The following is a 14,467-nucleotide window of genomic DNA, read 5'->3' on the forward strand; positions in this document are numbered from 1 at the left end:
TCCCACTCTTGTCAGCCATCTTGATTTTGTCATTTTCTGGGGTTAGGGGTGGTCTTATTACCCGTATGCCAAGAATGTTCTGTCTCCACCCGTGTCCGGTTGTTTGGATTGATCACCACGAAACTGGGTAGAGGTATGGGGCAGGAATCCATCACATTTTGGTGTTGATCCTTATAAAGGAGCGGATCCAGGATCTTTAACATTACAAGATAGAGAGTTTTTCCACATTTTCATTGATTTCTCAGAGAATAATTCTCCAGCATGTTGAGGGGACAGAGTTTTGTTTGTGCAATCAAAGTTGTTGGGCCTTGGCGGAGGAATGTGCTCTCTGGGTGCCATTTTAGTTAAGGTTTGTGTTAATGACCAATTTGCCTGTTTATTTAGCCGTAAAGTCTATTCTTGGCCTTAGTAATTGTGATCTGATAAATTAATAATTTCTGGATCCTTCAGTCACCGTTACAAGCCAGTAAACTCTCTTCATTGCTCATCAATGGATGGAGAAAATGACAGTATTATTCTGCCCCGTCACTTTATACATTTGCCTGCGACAGTTAAGTTCTAATAAGAAATAAGTCAAATAATAGATTCAAGTGGTGGTAATCATATAAAACCTCTGGACGTAGTAATAGAGCAAATGAGAGTGAGCCCATTGAGCTGTATGTTCTTTATATATGGTCGAGTATGTTATGAATTCACAGTGTCATTCTCCAGGTCATTGTTAGTTTGGAGGCACCTGCATGGAGAAAGTCCCAAGTCAATACTTCAGTCCAGACAAACTGTGTTTCTTCCAAATCAAAAGCAATTTAAATCTTCACACACACACACACACACACGTCAATAAACAGCATTTCTGGCTACACTCATTATTATTTAAATCACTTACAGCAATCTCTAGTCGCCTGCTGCTAATTGAAAGCCGCCCTAGAACTTAGAAATTAGGTTTATACATCATTCAGCACATCCCAGATCAGTCCTGAGCATTTTTCATTTAACGTGTTTAATGTATTCCTCGCTAATGACAGTGAAGGACACTGAATCTTGTGTTGTGTTAATTAAAATTCTATGAAATGCTGTAGATTAGATCGTTTTGCCCACAGAGGAATCCTTCTGGGGAGAGATCGTTTTCAAGCTAATAAGAGTAAGTGCTCTGATTAAAGAGTCACGCGGGAATTTAGAACAACACAAAATATGACATCTAAATATTTAACTAAATAATGAATGAAATGGAGGACCGCTGCTGGGATGACACTCCGGGGAGCTGGAGGGTTGAGGCAGTTCACGGTTAAACTTTTGTTTTCAGAGGATACAGGATTCACCGAGCAAGGACACCCAGAAAGCCCACTTTGATTCATGTGTTGAGCAACCGCCTGCCTGTGAGAGAGGCTCTGAGTCATCCAGAACATTTTCAGATGTGTGTGTGTGAGTGTGTGTGTTTATCACACTTTTGGGAATACAGTCTTTTCAATGGTTGAAGGGAATTTCTTTGAATTATGCAACAAATTCAGGCCTTCTCTGGAGGAAATATCATCAAATCTTCAATCCTGAGCCAAACGTAGGCCCGAGAGTCTTGGGAAAGAACATGACATCACCAGTGATGGTGTAGATTCTGTTCTTGGAAAACCGCTGAATAATCTTCTAAGAATGTCTTCTCAAAACCGTAGAAACTGCAGTTGCTGCCCTAAGATAAAAGCCCTAATGCATAATCACACTTCAGTCCCTTCTGTGAAACAAAGTTCCTCTCTCAGCCTTTTTTAAAGTCCAAGCAGTAATAAAGTATGTTTCTCTCTATCAAGGCTCCTCCAGCTGTCCAGCTGCATCACTCCCAGTATAAGTCCCCTTTGTTCCCCGTTAGGTTTTTTTCTCTCTTTGTACAGGCAGATCTGCAAGTCTCATGGCAAAGGGGGTCAAAGGCCACGAGCCCATAGAAGCAGCCACCTCAGGGTAGATGGAACATCCTGGTTTCCATTCCCCTGGGTGGGAAACTAGGCTTTGTGCTCTGGAGTCTATTTATCGCTGTCAGACTCAACAGGATGTAAGTGTGCGTCGTGATAAAAAGTGAACCTTGCAAGTCCAGGATCCTTCTCGTCCCTGACTTTACCAATTCTACAGTTTGTGATAATACTTGTTTTTGCTCCATACCCGTGGTGTGTCATGTTTCAGCAGTTTCATTACAAGTGATATAATTTCTGCATCTCAGGCAAGTCCGGCTGTCCTGTTGGAATTCCAATTCAGGCATCCACTGTTTCTCTTTGTTTCTGAATGGTGTGAACATTTACCAGGACACTCTTACATGGGACAATTTACTTGACTTGTGTAGTAATGCATCAAGTCATTATTCTTGGGATACAGTCTTTTCAAATTGATATGCACTTAAATTGGTAAAGAACTGATCGTCAGGGTGAAAGCAGCTCTCCCTCACAGTCCTATAGAGCCTATGGCCACATCAATACTTCACCTTAATTAAAGCAGAATATCTTTTCCATTTTAGTCAAAGTACCATCCCTAATGGGCACAATTACAATGACTTGGGCCGAGAGGATTTCTCTTTCCCTAATGGAAAAACACACACTCTCTCTCACACACACTCAGTAACACACAGCTCGATGTGCCCATATCCCCCCTTTAACCTCCTAAAATGTGCACGTATAGGTGGAGCACAAAAACAGTTTCCCATCATCCTTTAAACCACCACAAAACAAACAAAGGGCCAAGCCACCCAATGAATGGCTTTGTTTTCAAGTCAACCAATCTTTTATAATCACGTGTACTATTTAACACTAAATATGCACAGGGTTTATTCCAATATTTAGCTAATTTCTCCCTCTTCACCAATTTCCACAAAGTCCTCGATCAGACAGTAATTTCCTCCCGTTCTGCAGCAGGATGATTCGAGCTGTTCACCCGACCCAAACAATAAACCCTGTGTTCAAACCCATCTATCCTGTTTGACGCACATTGCATTTGGCGCAGAGAGATTCCGCGGAGAGGAGAAATTCCCACTGCATGATTTCAGTGTTTGTGTGTAGGCTCCAGCAGCACACTAGGTCAAACAGTGGAAAAGCAAATCCATAGACATGAGGCCTGTGGGTTTACAGACAATTGCATAAGCCCATCCATCCCCCAGTAGATTAACCTCCACTGATAACCACAGGCTAGTGACGTCAGCGCTGCTCTGCCTCACTTTTACTCCTCTTCCCCCGCCGCCACCACCACCGTCATCCTCCTGAGCTGGGAGGTTGTCCCATCATGACTCTATGAGAGAACAGATGATGAGGTAGAGACCTGCCGAATGTCCCACACCACAATAGCAGGGCTTATGCTCACTGAGCAAATCATTGCAACTTCATAACCGCAGCTTCATATTCGAACCATCAGTTTTCTTCACTTAAGCTTGGTATTATTTTATTTATTACTGATAATCTATATATCTATCTGTCTATCTGTCTATCTATCTATCTATCTATCTATCTATCTATCTACTGTATCTATCTATCTATCTATCTATCTATCTATCTATCTATCTATCCATCCATCTATCCATCTATCTATCTATCTATCTATCTATCTATCTATCTATCTATCTATCTATCTATCTATCTATCTAATGGTGGGAATGAAAAAATCAATGCGTAAAATAAATAATAAATATTGAGATCCAACCTTGATTTTTATTGTTATGATATACGATGTTTCGTTGAGGCTTTGCGGTCTGCTGGTTTTGTTTTGGTGATATTTAAGTAAATTACAGGAAGAAACGAAAAGGTGTCTATTTATAAGTCTCGCCTAAAAAAATATGTTTTTCAAAAAAGCACATTCCTGAATTTACATCGGGTGCCAGGTTATTGTTGATCTTTTATCTCTATTATCTCACCATTATTATTAATTTGATTCATTCTGTATTTTAACCTTTTGTCTCTAGTGTGCAGCACTTTGTAATTTGTGCTGAAAAGTGCTCTATAAAAAAAGTTACTGCTAAATTAACATAGACCGTATGATCGTTAACAATATGGTCATACACTGTTTGTGTGAGCTCCTATTTACTGTTACAAACCTTAGTCAGCCAATCAGAAGTGAGGACGTAATGATCTAGTTATGTACATGTTTCAGGGACCCTGCAGGTCATGAGGCCGCTGATATTAGCCTGAATATGTCACTTAGAACTTTGAATGTTCTCCAGGCTGCACCAAGTTAGCTGGAGTTAGACAGAACAGGACAGGGAGGGAAACGTGGAGTGCAATACATAAGAGTAAAACTGTCACATTATATGTTTCCCTTTTGTTATTTGAGTTTTATTCTTTTTTAAATTCTGCCTCTTGTATTTCCTTGTTGGTATCTTCAATTGTGCAGGTGTGGCTGGGTGGCTGGGCTTGTCTGTGTCTCTTGAGGATGTTTTGCCTTTTGTCCGAGGTTCCTCCTTAGTTCTATCTGAGGGTGTGTAGTTACAAAGGTAAAAGACCCACAGAGGTTATTTGGATGGCTGGGGCTGGGAAGGCCTTTCTGATGGGAGGTGGGGTGCGGTCGGGTCCAGCTGCCTTAGGGCACCAGTACAAGTCCTGACAATTGGTGATATAGTGTTTTCCTCAGTTCCTGTTTTTAATGTCTCTATTTATTTGTTATCTCAGTGTTAGCCCTTGCTCTACATGTGTGCTGGTGTGTGTGTGTTAGTGTGTGTGTGTGTGTTAGTGTGTGTGTGTGTCTGTGTGTGTGTGTGTGTGTGTGTGTGTGTGTGTGTGTGTGTGTGTGTGTGTGTGTGTGTGTGTGTGTGTGTGTGTGTGTGTGTAATGTATGTAATAGAATAGAGAGAAAGAATAAAATACCAGGGGTAAATGAATAATACAGAATAAGGTATTGGTCAGAGCACAAATATTTTTGATTTCAGTTGCTGAAGAGTATTTGGCTGCAAGCTATTTAGTTTATTATTTATTGCACATATGTATTACACATAGTGTTTTACAGTTTTTCTCCATTGCTTTGGCTCATTTCACGAAACAGAAATGACATTCTCAGAGCTCTAAGTGCAATTGGCAAAATAGCCCATATGGTTCAGCACAACTACATAGATCACCTTCAAAAGGTCATATCTCACCCAAAACAGTTAATTCAAGTTTCAAAAGCAAATAATTTTCTCATATAAATAGTCAGTGCCCCCAAAATGAAAATTTCCTTCTCGATTGCTGTGGCTCATCTCTCAAAATAACATAGATGGTTCAGCAAAACTCCATAGCACACCTGCAAAAGGTCATATCTCTCCCAAAACAGCAAACTCATCAGTCAAAACTAAATCCTTTTCTCATACAAATAGTCAGTGCCCCCAAAATGAAAAGTCCCTTTGGCATTGTTTAAACACTACAGGTCAAAATGTTTAGATGTTTAGTCAGTATGGCAGTGGACCATAGAAATATCCTTCATGTGCACATTTCAATCTTGGCTCAGTCCTTGAATGGTCACTGAATGGTTACAGTAGATGTTTTCTTTCCAGAATATTATGTGTATCAAACAGAAAAAATATTTATTCAAGGTTTCACATAAAATATGTTTATTGAACTCATACTGCCATGGAAATTGTTACAGTAATTGCCATACATCGTGCTTACAGTAACAGAAAATGTGTACAGCACAATATACTGTCAAACAATAAGCACATCAAAACTAAAATTTGGTATAGTGAGATATGACCTTTTGAAGGTGATCTATGTAGTTGTGCTGAACCATATGGGCTATTTTGCCAATTGCACTTAGAGCTCTGAGAATGTCATTTCTGTTTCGTGAAATGAGCCAAAGCAATTGAGAAAAACTGTAAACTTACTGTGTGATTGGTGATCAGATGTGTGAAACTCAACCTTCATTACTAAAGTTCTAGTTGCACCTGAAAATTAAGCCAATGATCCAAGATATATTTATTACAGTATATACCATGATGTTTTTCATGGTATTATGTGCCTGTACGATTTTGACAGTGGAGTGAACTATTGTGCAGGTGATGATGTAAACAATGAAATTATGCCAACATGTTCTGCAGAGAACAACCACTTGAATGAGAAGCAACAGTCAGTTTTCACCAGCAATATATATTCAATTGGTAATTGTGCTAACTGAAGGCAATTGTACCTAACCGTTTGCAAAGGTGTGCTAAATCATTTGAAATTTGTGCAAGCTGTTGGAAATTGTAGTTGTCATTGCAAGGATGTGCTAATACAATTGCAATTTGATTAAAGGAATGAGATATTCCAATCTGTTGTGAACAAGTGCCCAGTGGTTTGGAGGTTTGCACGTGTTGTTTTGAGAATGTCATTTCTGTTTCGTGAAATGAACCAAAGCAATGGAGAAAAACTGTAATGTACCTTTCATAACTCGTTTGCACATGTGAGCAAGGATACATTTCTGTTTCTGCCTGCACCAACAAAGACAATAAAATATTTTCTATTGCAAAGTTTTTATTCACATTAAGGCATTATTTAGTAAGTATATATTTCTCATTAAATCGTATTGACAAAAATCATAAAGCTACAAACATGAAAACTCACCTGTTCCTCTTTGTAGCCTCCGGACAGGGCCTTTGTTTTGAAGGCGCGCACCGGAAGCAGTGTGTGCGCCTGCGAGCAGCGGAGCGCGCAAGTCGAGCAGGAGCTGACACCGTGAGTCTCAGTCTGGTGAGCGGCTCAGCAGAGGCAGCAGCACCGCGTGAGGACACTTGACAGCTCCAGAGACTGCTATGACATCTCGCAGGTACAGTGGAGCTGCGTCTCTGTGTGTGTGATGGTTCGAAACCAGTGTGTCATGGCGCCGCAACATTTAACACTCACTCACTTAGTCTGAGCAGCGGCGCCGCAACTTTTCTTTTCCTTTTTTTCTCCACCGTCCCAGCGACACAGGGAACTCACACACTTGTCTCCTCGTATTGTCGGGTCTTTGTGTGTCCGTGTTGTTGCTTTTGATTGAGCATAAGTTCTTATACAATGCACTTAAAGTAACACAAGGGGCGACGAGCTTTGAGTTGAGTGTAATTTAGCTGCTGCTCCAAGAGGTAACGGTGAAAGTGTTATAGTGTATTTACACTGTGTGTGTGTGTGTGTGTGTGTGTGTGTGTGTGTGTGTGTGTGTGTGTGTGTGTGTGCGTGCGTGTGTGTGTTAGTGTCTGAGCTGCAGCTAAGTCTTTTAATATGAATGTACTTATATCCACACAGCACACAGGCTTTGTGGTGTAAAGTCTACTTCTCCAGTCAGTCTGGTGCTATGGGCTATTTCTGTGCCTGTCCTCCCACTGTGTGTGTGTGTGTGTGTGTGTGTGCGTGTGTGTGTGCGTGTGTGTGTGCAGTGCAGGAAACTGGTTTACAGCTTCCTGTGCATCTAAGTCCCCCACATTGTTTTAAACACACAACAAAAACTCAAAAAATAGGAGACATCAGCGAAACTCCAAAAATGAAAGTTTTCATAGAAACATAACAGCCACATATTAGTGTCAGGTATTCAACCTCATGTGTACAATTGCGTATGTAACTGCAACTTAAAAACAATAACTGTGTATGCTAATCACTTTTTTAAATGATCAATTAATACTATTGTTTAGTACAACGGTCGTAGCACCTTTAGGAATATTGAGTTATTATAGTAATAATGCTTATTTTGTAAAACGTCTTTGAAAAACTGTTACAAGGTTCTTTAGAAGTTCATGATGAGAAATTGAAGGCAAACAATTGGAATCTGTTGAAAAGAAAACAAAAAGAACAATCAAAAGCAATTTGAAGGACACACAGCAATAGCACAGACGCAGAAATTAAAAAATTGTTATAGATGAGAAACAAGTAAATAAAACGTTATAAAATCATTAAAATAATCAGAACTATCTCTGAACATATGTCTTTAAGAGCGATTTAGAAGACAGTAAGACGTTTGCCAGACGGACCTCCTCAGGGAGATTGTTCCACAGAGTGGAAGTCCTGGCAGAAAAAGCCCAGTCACCTTAAAAACTCCGGGACACTGGCCTGCTTAACATTGATGGTGGAGATTTCTGTGCAAGGTGACCTCTGAAATGTGAACTCAGCTTGTCCCATGTTCATTGCGGCTGCTGTTGTCTCAAGAAAAATGCAATGTTGGCCATTTAGAGAGTTTACAGTTGATACAAATAGTCTGCCACTATAAGGGTGGAAAAGGTAGCAGACGTGTTGTTGTACCGGATGATGTTGGACATATGACTGTTGGATCATGGTGTGCCTTTGCCAGGTGAAGCGGTGGCGAGATAATGATGTGGAGGTGAAAAGGCTACCCTACTGATTTGAGTCCAGCTCTACAATACACAAAGGCAGTTATTTCTACTCTGACAGAACAAAGACTGCTGAATTCTGGCTGAGTTTTTGAGCAAAAGAGCATTGTTCATAATAGAACCGAGCTGGTATGGCTTAATGCACGTTACTTCAAAGGGAGATCGGAACCAGTGAAGAGGCCAGTCTGGCTGTGGTATTCAAGAAAAACCCATTTCATAGTAAATATTTTAAGTGATAGTGTGTGTCGCTAATTCCTTTCCACTTGATGTTTCCCATAATTTGTCTGTACGTGAATACACAGATGAAAAGCTTTATCAGATTCTGTGTGTGCTGACCGTAAGTGGGTTTCTCATTTCTGCAAATGTCCCCATCATCCGTGTTGACTACAACTTCGGGGTTATTTCCTTAAACTTAGAATTTCAGTCTTATTTTCACTTTAAAACACTTTGTGTGTTTCAGATTACTGGAATAAATTGCTCTTTGATAAAAAGATGCAAACAGTAAACCGTAGATTGTAAAGGTGGTGCCCTCTTGGTCATAATCTCCAGTGAATAAAATGTTACACAATGGATATAAATAGTGGATAAACAGCATTTAAAATAAGAACTGTTTTTGCCATAATTCCTCACTATATCACTCGAGTTGCCCCAGGGGCCAAAGCCACCAGCAGGATGAGATCAGAGATGGCGGAAACACTGAGACAAAGTTAAAAGCTGTTTTCTTGTCAGCCAAATTCCATGGTGTGTCGCCAGGCCAGAGCACATACTGCTGTTGCTCTGTGCCTTGTTCTCTACTTCCTGGGCTGAAATACCACAGGGGAACAATACTCCTGTGCGTGTCATCTCGATCTGACGGACCTGCCCTGCTGTGGATCGTGTCATTTCAGATCCCCATTTCAGGAAGGAATTTACTTCATCGTACTGTTAAGTGGGGCTGGGATTTCCACCTAAGTTGTTATTGTTTCTTGTCGTGAACATTTGTGGCAGTTAAGTCATAAAATAAATATATAAGTTATTGTAGCAGTACCATGTCAACGATGATAAAGCATTGTTATGTGTTCAGTGTAACTGCTGTCACACAGAGAAAGACGTTATGACGCAGGATCAGGTAACACTGCTGTTCCATTTTAACTTTGCCAGTTTTTTCTTTATGGCAAAGTTTCCACTATTGGAAACCACCTCTGCTCCTCTTTGTTTGTGGAGCAGACCTCGTCTGTCACTGAAACTCATTCTGACCAGCTGAGAACAGTGAGTCAGTTTTGTCGATAAGCCGACAGGAAAACAACAGCCCATGTGGAGGAATAAGATAACACCGGCAACATTTCCAGGAGGGCCCCGAACCAACTGCTGGTTTTCTTTTTCTTTTTTTCAACCTGTAAACAGTTGTGACAAAGCATTACAATGTTCATCTTCACATGTCTATGATCATGCAAGTTCGGCTTGTATGCTTAAACATTTAATGGCAAGGCGCTTATAAAGGACAACAAGACATGCTTTGCCAGGCGTATGTCGAATATTTGATGTTTGACGTATCAGAACAACCTTCCTCTCAGACTGAGCCATGTAAATCCTAGCTTAGCTGTTGTGGGTTAATGCTGAAACACCTGCTGTTGCCTCTGGATCCTCTTTATAGAGAAATTACTTTGAGTCACGCTCACTGGATTCAGTAGGAAGTGCTGTTCTCTCACTTTCTTTGACTGGTGAAATAAGTAAGGCTGGTATAAAGGAACAAAGTGAACTAAGAACTTCTCTTTGCAGAGAGGTCAATGCTCATACATAAAAAGTTTGTCACAGAAGGTGATACTTTGAGAAATTCATATTTCAAATGCTTGTGTGTCATCTCTTTCAGTACTTCAAATGTAACAACTTTCAAAGTATAAGTACTGCAACTAATAATTAGGGATGTTTGATATGACCAACGACCCATATGAACAATGCACATTGACTGTAGATTTAATGAATAAATTACCATTATTACCTATACTCCTTTAGATATGAGCTCCTTGTTTTGTCTTTGCTGGCTGGAGTCTCTCTGGTTTGGAATGATGTGTTACATTCATTGTTTGTGTTGCACATTTTGTGACACAAAAAAAAATTAACATTAGTTATGGAGCGATAGGCTTTTTTTCCCATCATCACACAACACACATCAAAAAGTCCTACTAATTTCTATTTTTCCATATCAATAAAAAGAGCTCTCTTTCTCTCTGTCAGATATATAAACCAATGCAAAATTATCACACCAATAAGTTTATAATAATATATTTAGCAGTTCTATTTTAGCTTATAATTTCAACTGGCAGCTTAATCCAATTATCTTTATTTTCTGATGAGCTAAAATGGTGAAAAGCATTCATTTACTGTTACTTTCTACATGTTGGTCCTAAACTACATTAAAACTAACATGCCCTTCACCGTTTCCCTTAGGATGCAGTTGTAGCAGCAGAGGTGAAGCATCTGTGAAAATGTTTATTTTGTGCACGAGCTGGAAGGTAGCTCTGTATTTGCTGGCACCAGGAACACTAAGTACACGCAACTCATATGTGCACAGTCGTGAGAAGGAGAAATGTCTGTCTCTCTTTCATCTAACATCTCAAGATTTAGGGAAACACACTTTTCTTCTATGTTCCAAATTTTCTTTCTTTACTTTAATTTCCAGAATGAACTTGCTTCACCAACTGTTGCATCCTCCGTATTAATTTACTCGTGTAAGGTAATGACAATGCTATCCCCTCAACTGGCCTGGATGTAGGGCTGGGCAATTTACCGAAAGTGTATGGAAACGGACATCATCTTGCTCATGTCAGTTAATACTTCACCCAATGCGTGGATGCATGAACTGTCAGGATTCCGCTGCATTCTGAGCTGTGTTACCCTGCTGCATGTCCTCTCTCCCTCCTCACCCCCCTTCTGACCTGCACTCACTTTACACATTAACGTCATGCACCATCACTAATCAGAATGTTTTAGGACCCAATGAGTTCTGAAACTTACTTTGTGATTTTTTGATTCGCTGTAGAGTTTACCAGACACAAATTAAAAAACATTGAAAAAAGGGACAACATTTTGTGTGCACACAGCAGGGGTGGGGTTGGGTGTGAGGGGGCCGCATAAAATAATCGTTCAATAATCGTAAACAAGGTAAAAGTTTGAAATAATTGTGATATACATAGAAATGAATACAAGATTATTATCTAAAGAGTTGATATGGAGCTCTTTCCGTTCTTCTTCTTTCACCAGTGTGAGTAACGCCTGCCCTGCATAGAAGGGGAAACACTGCCTTTAGTTCTGCATTGTAGATGAGATATGGAAAATCCAGACACCACCATAGATTTGCATTCAACAATTCAATTGTGATAAGTAACATTTTCCTGTGAACTCAACGCTTAACTAAACCACATCTATAATGTGCTGTCCCTTATTGTTTTGCATGCTAAGGGGAAAAAAGGCATAAGACCATTCCACACTGTTCACAAAAATATAACTTTTATGTTAGAAATACAGTTTTTTTCCCCCTGTAAAGCATTCAATCCAAATTGAGACAGGGATTATTTCATTATTTTAATCTTATGCATACGCATATTTCCCCATGTTCTCGCAGATATCAGACAAAAGTGCAAAGACCAGCACTTTAAAAAATGCATTTCTTTGTGCTTTTCAAAATGGTTAAAATGATGAATACTTATTATGTAATTATGTGTACGCACAGTTTTTGGGTAAATCTGGGTTTGCCACTCCTAGCAAGACTGCTAGTGAGTATGTACTAGTTTCAGTTTCCCATATCGTTTCCCGATGTCTAGTAATAAAAGGTTGGATGTGTCCATGACAAAAAAACAGGAGTTACTTATTAACCACTGATGCCTGGAACCCTTATTACTCTGTGTTTGATCAGTCCTGTTTACTCCATGAAAATACAAAAACCAGGAAACTCTGGATACTAGCTTTTTCTTGAAAGAAATGTCTATCTAGCCTTATTTGTCATATCACCGATAGCATTCAGCCTCTACATACTGTATGTGCAAGTGTTGAAAACTAACCACATGCACAAGCCTAGTCAAAAAGTCATTTAGCTAATTCTACTACACTAACTGCTTGGTGCTACACATGCAGAGAAGTAAAATATTCAGCGATAGGGTGTGTGCGAGGTTTGTGCCCCATGTAAATACCCAGAATCATCAGCTGGGCTAAAAAAAGCTGCAACATTACCAAAACCCACACCCCGGGGCTTGCCTGTGACCAATATATCCCTAGCCGAGTCTTTCATGCAGCGCTGCGGCTACTAAGTATATCACCTTTTTGTCAGTCGGCCTAGACAGGGGTGCTTTAAATAGCCCACTTGGTCTATATTGAACTTGAGACATGATGTAAGAGGATAGAGCGGTGGCTGGATGCACACTGGGCCCATTTCCCCTCAACCAGCCTGGGGCCTCACCTGCAGCTCCCAGCTGTCCTGTACTCTCCAACACTACGTTTTCGCTTCCCTGCGGATGCCTCATCCCACAAAACCATTCTATTTGAAATCTCCTTTTCTTTTGTCTTGTCTCTCCCTCCATTTCTCCCTCTATCTCGCTGCCCAAGGCCAGATGCAAGGAAATGGGGCGCCTGGTGGTTTTCAAAGGGAGTCTTATTCTTGGAAAGCCCTGAGTCACCCTTGCTCCTGTGGTCATGATATGAGGAGGGGAGGGAGAGAGGTTCTGGATAGGGTTGTATCGAGAGGTCATGCTGTTCACACTGTTCGAAAGACCTCTTGAAATTGACAATGACTCAAATTGGACTGTACTACACAGATACATCTTTTCAGTAGATTTTAAATACTACACATAACTTCTAGGACAAAAATAATCTCCTGCGTTTGACAATGCAGGAACTGTGCAGACTAGTTGTAAAAGCGTAAAGATAGACCATTTGGTAATCCAGAAATGTATTTTGTACTAAAGAAACATAAATACTGACTATCAGTTATTATGAAGTAGGTCCAGTAAAAGGTACAAAACTTGAACTTCATGTTATAGATATTTTTTACACTGCTTTATGTAAAAATAAGCCTGGTAGGTTTAAATAGAGATTTAGGGAGTTTAGAGGTTTTGTAACATAGTCTATGGTGATTGGATAATAGAGGCCAGAGATCCAAAATCTGAGAAGCCATAACCTTTGACCCTACAGCCATGTTAGCTTTGTAATAGGATAATTAATGCCTGAGAGATTACGGTAATGTTATTAAATCAGCTCTTTCTGTCTCCGGCAAAATAACTATTTGTACATATTGCCACTGCTGGTTAATTTGGAGCATGAACATTTGTTAGCAAATAAGCCGCTTAAGACTCTGTATGCTACTGTTCTGTCTATACATGGTTTTCCTGTTGAGTGATGACCTAGAAGTTAATTATTAACCAGAGCAACACACACAGTAAGAGAGACGGCAAATACATTTTGTCCTGACCGTAGACAACGAAGGCAGCCAAATCAACAAATAATAGCTTCACTGCAAATCGCAAAAAACCTACAAAGAGCCTTGCAGCAAGGATTCAATAATGGACATTAAGTAATTAAATGTCCCTTGTGTAGTTTTGTAATTAAAAAGAAAATGTCTTGATTAATTTACCCTGTGTGAAAAGGAGTGATTGCATCAGAGGCAAACATTAAAGCAGTGCATCAAAATAGTACTGTAAGGGTTAGGGTTAGGGTTAGGGTTAGGGTTAGGGTTAGGTTAGGGTTTCATTAGGATGCAAAAGAACCGCAGCTCTCAGAGGTGAAGCAGTGCAAGGATCTTTTTATAAACATGTGAATTAATACAACATACTGATGTGTTAAAGTTAAAAAAACTTTGAATCTTGGTGGCCCCACAAAGTTGCAAATTGTATTTGTTTTTTGTGGAGATATACCCAGAAATCTTATACTTTCACAGTGTTGCATTTAAGCCAAAAGGTAGTGTAAGAAAGCTGTTCATTATTTTATGACTCAGTTGAAAAAATAAGAAACCAATGAATTCTTACAGTCACAAGCCAGAAAAGAAAACCATCAGAAAAGGCTGTTTTCTTTGTTTTCTTAGCAGAGTCAGAATATCAGTTCACCATATTCCAGCTTCCTCTTTCACCATTGAAGTAAAAGAATTGGGAGAAAAAACAATGCCTTGTTCTCCCTGCAAGCATTCAAGTCTGTAGAGCACTTGCCTTTTCCTGTGACAATACTGAATCCCATCAGGACTTT

The 14,467-nt window shown here is 39.8% G+C and overlaps 1 protein-coding gene across 2 annotated transcripts in view; it reads left to right on the top strand.

Moving 5' to 3' along the window:
• Nucleotides 1–6,591: 6,591 nt before the first annotated feature.
• The window catches only part of ptpn11b (protein tyrosine phosphatase non-receptor type 11b), a 40,292-nt gene continuing 32,416 nt past the window's right edge, over nt 6,592–14,467 (top strand). For both annotated transcript variants that reach the window (XM_053424521.1, XM_053424522.1), the window contains exon 1: nt 6,592–6,726. In XM_053424521.1, the coding sequence (XP_053280496.1) occupies nt 6,713–6,726 (14 nt within the window). In that variant the 5' untranslated portion in view covers nt 6,592–6,712. The remainder of the gene's footprint in view (nt 6,727–14,467) is intronic.

Source organism: Pleuronectes platessa, chromosome 6, assembly GCF_947347685.1.
Source record: "Pleuronectes platessa chromosome 6, fPlePla1.1, whole genome shotgun sequence".
In the NCBI taxonomy this organism is placed as follows: domain Eukaryota; kingdom Metazoa; phylum Chordata; class Actinopteri; order Pleuronectiformes; family Pleuronectidae; genus Pleuronectes; species Pleuronectes platessa.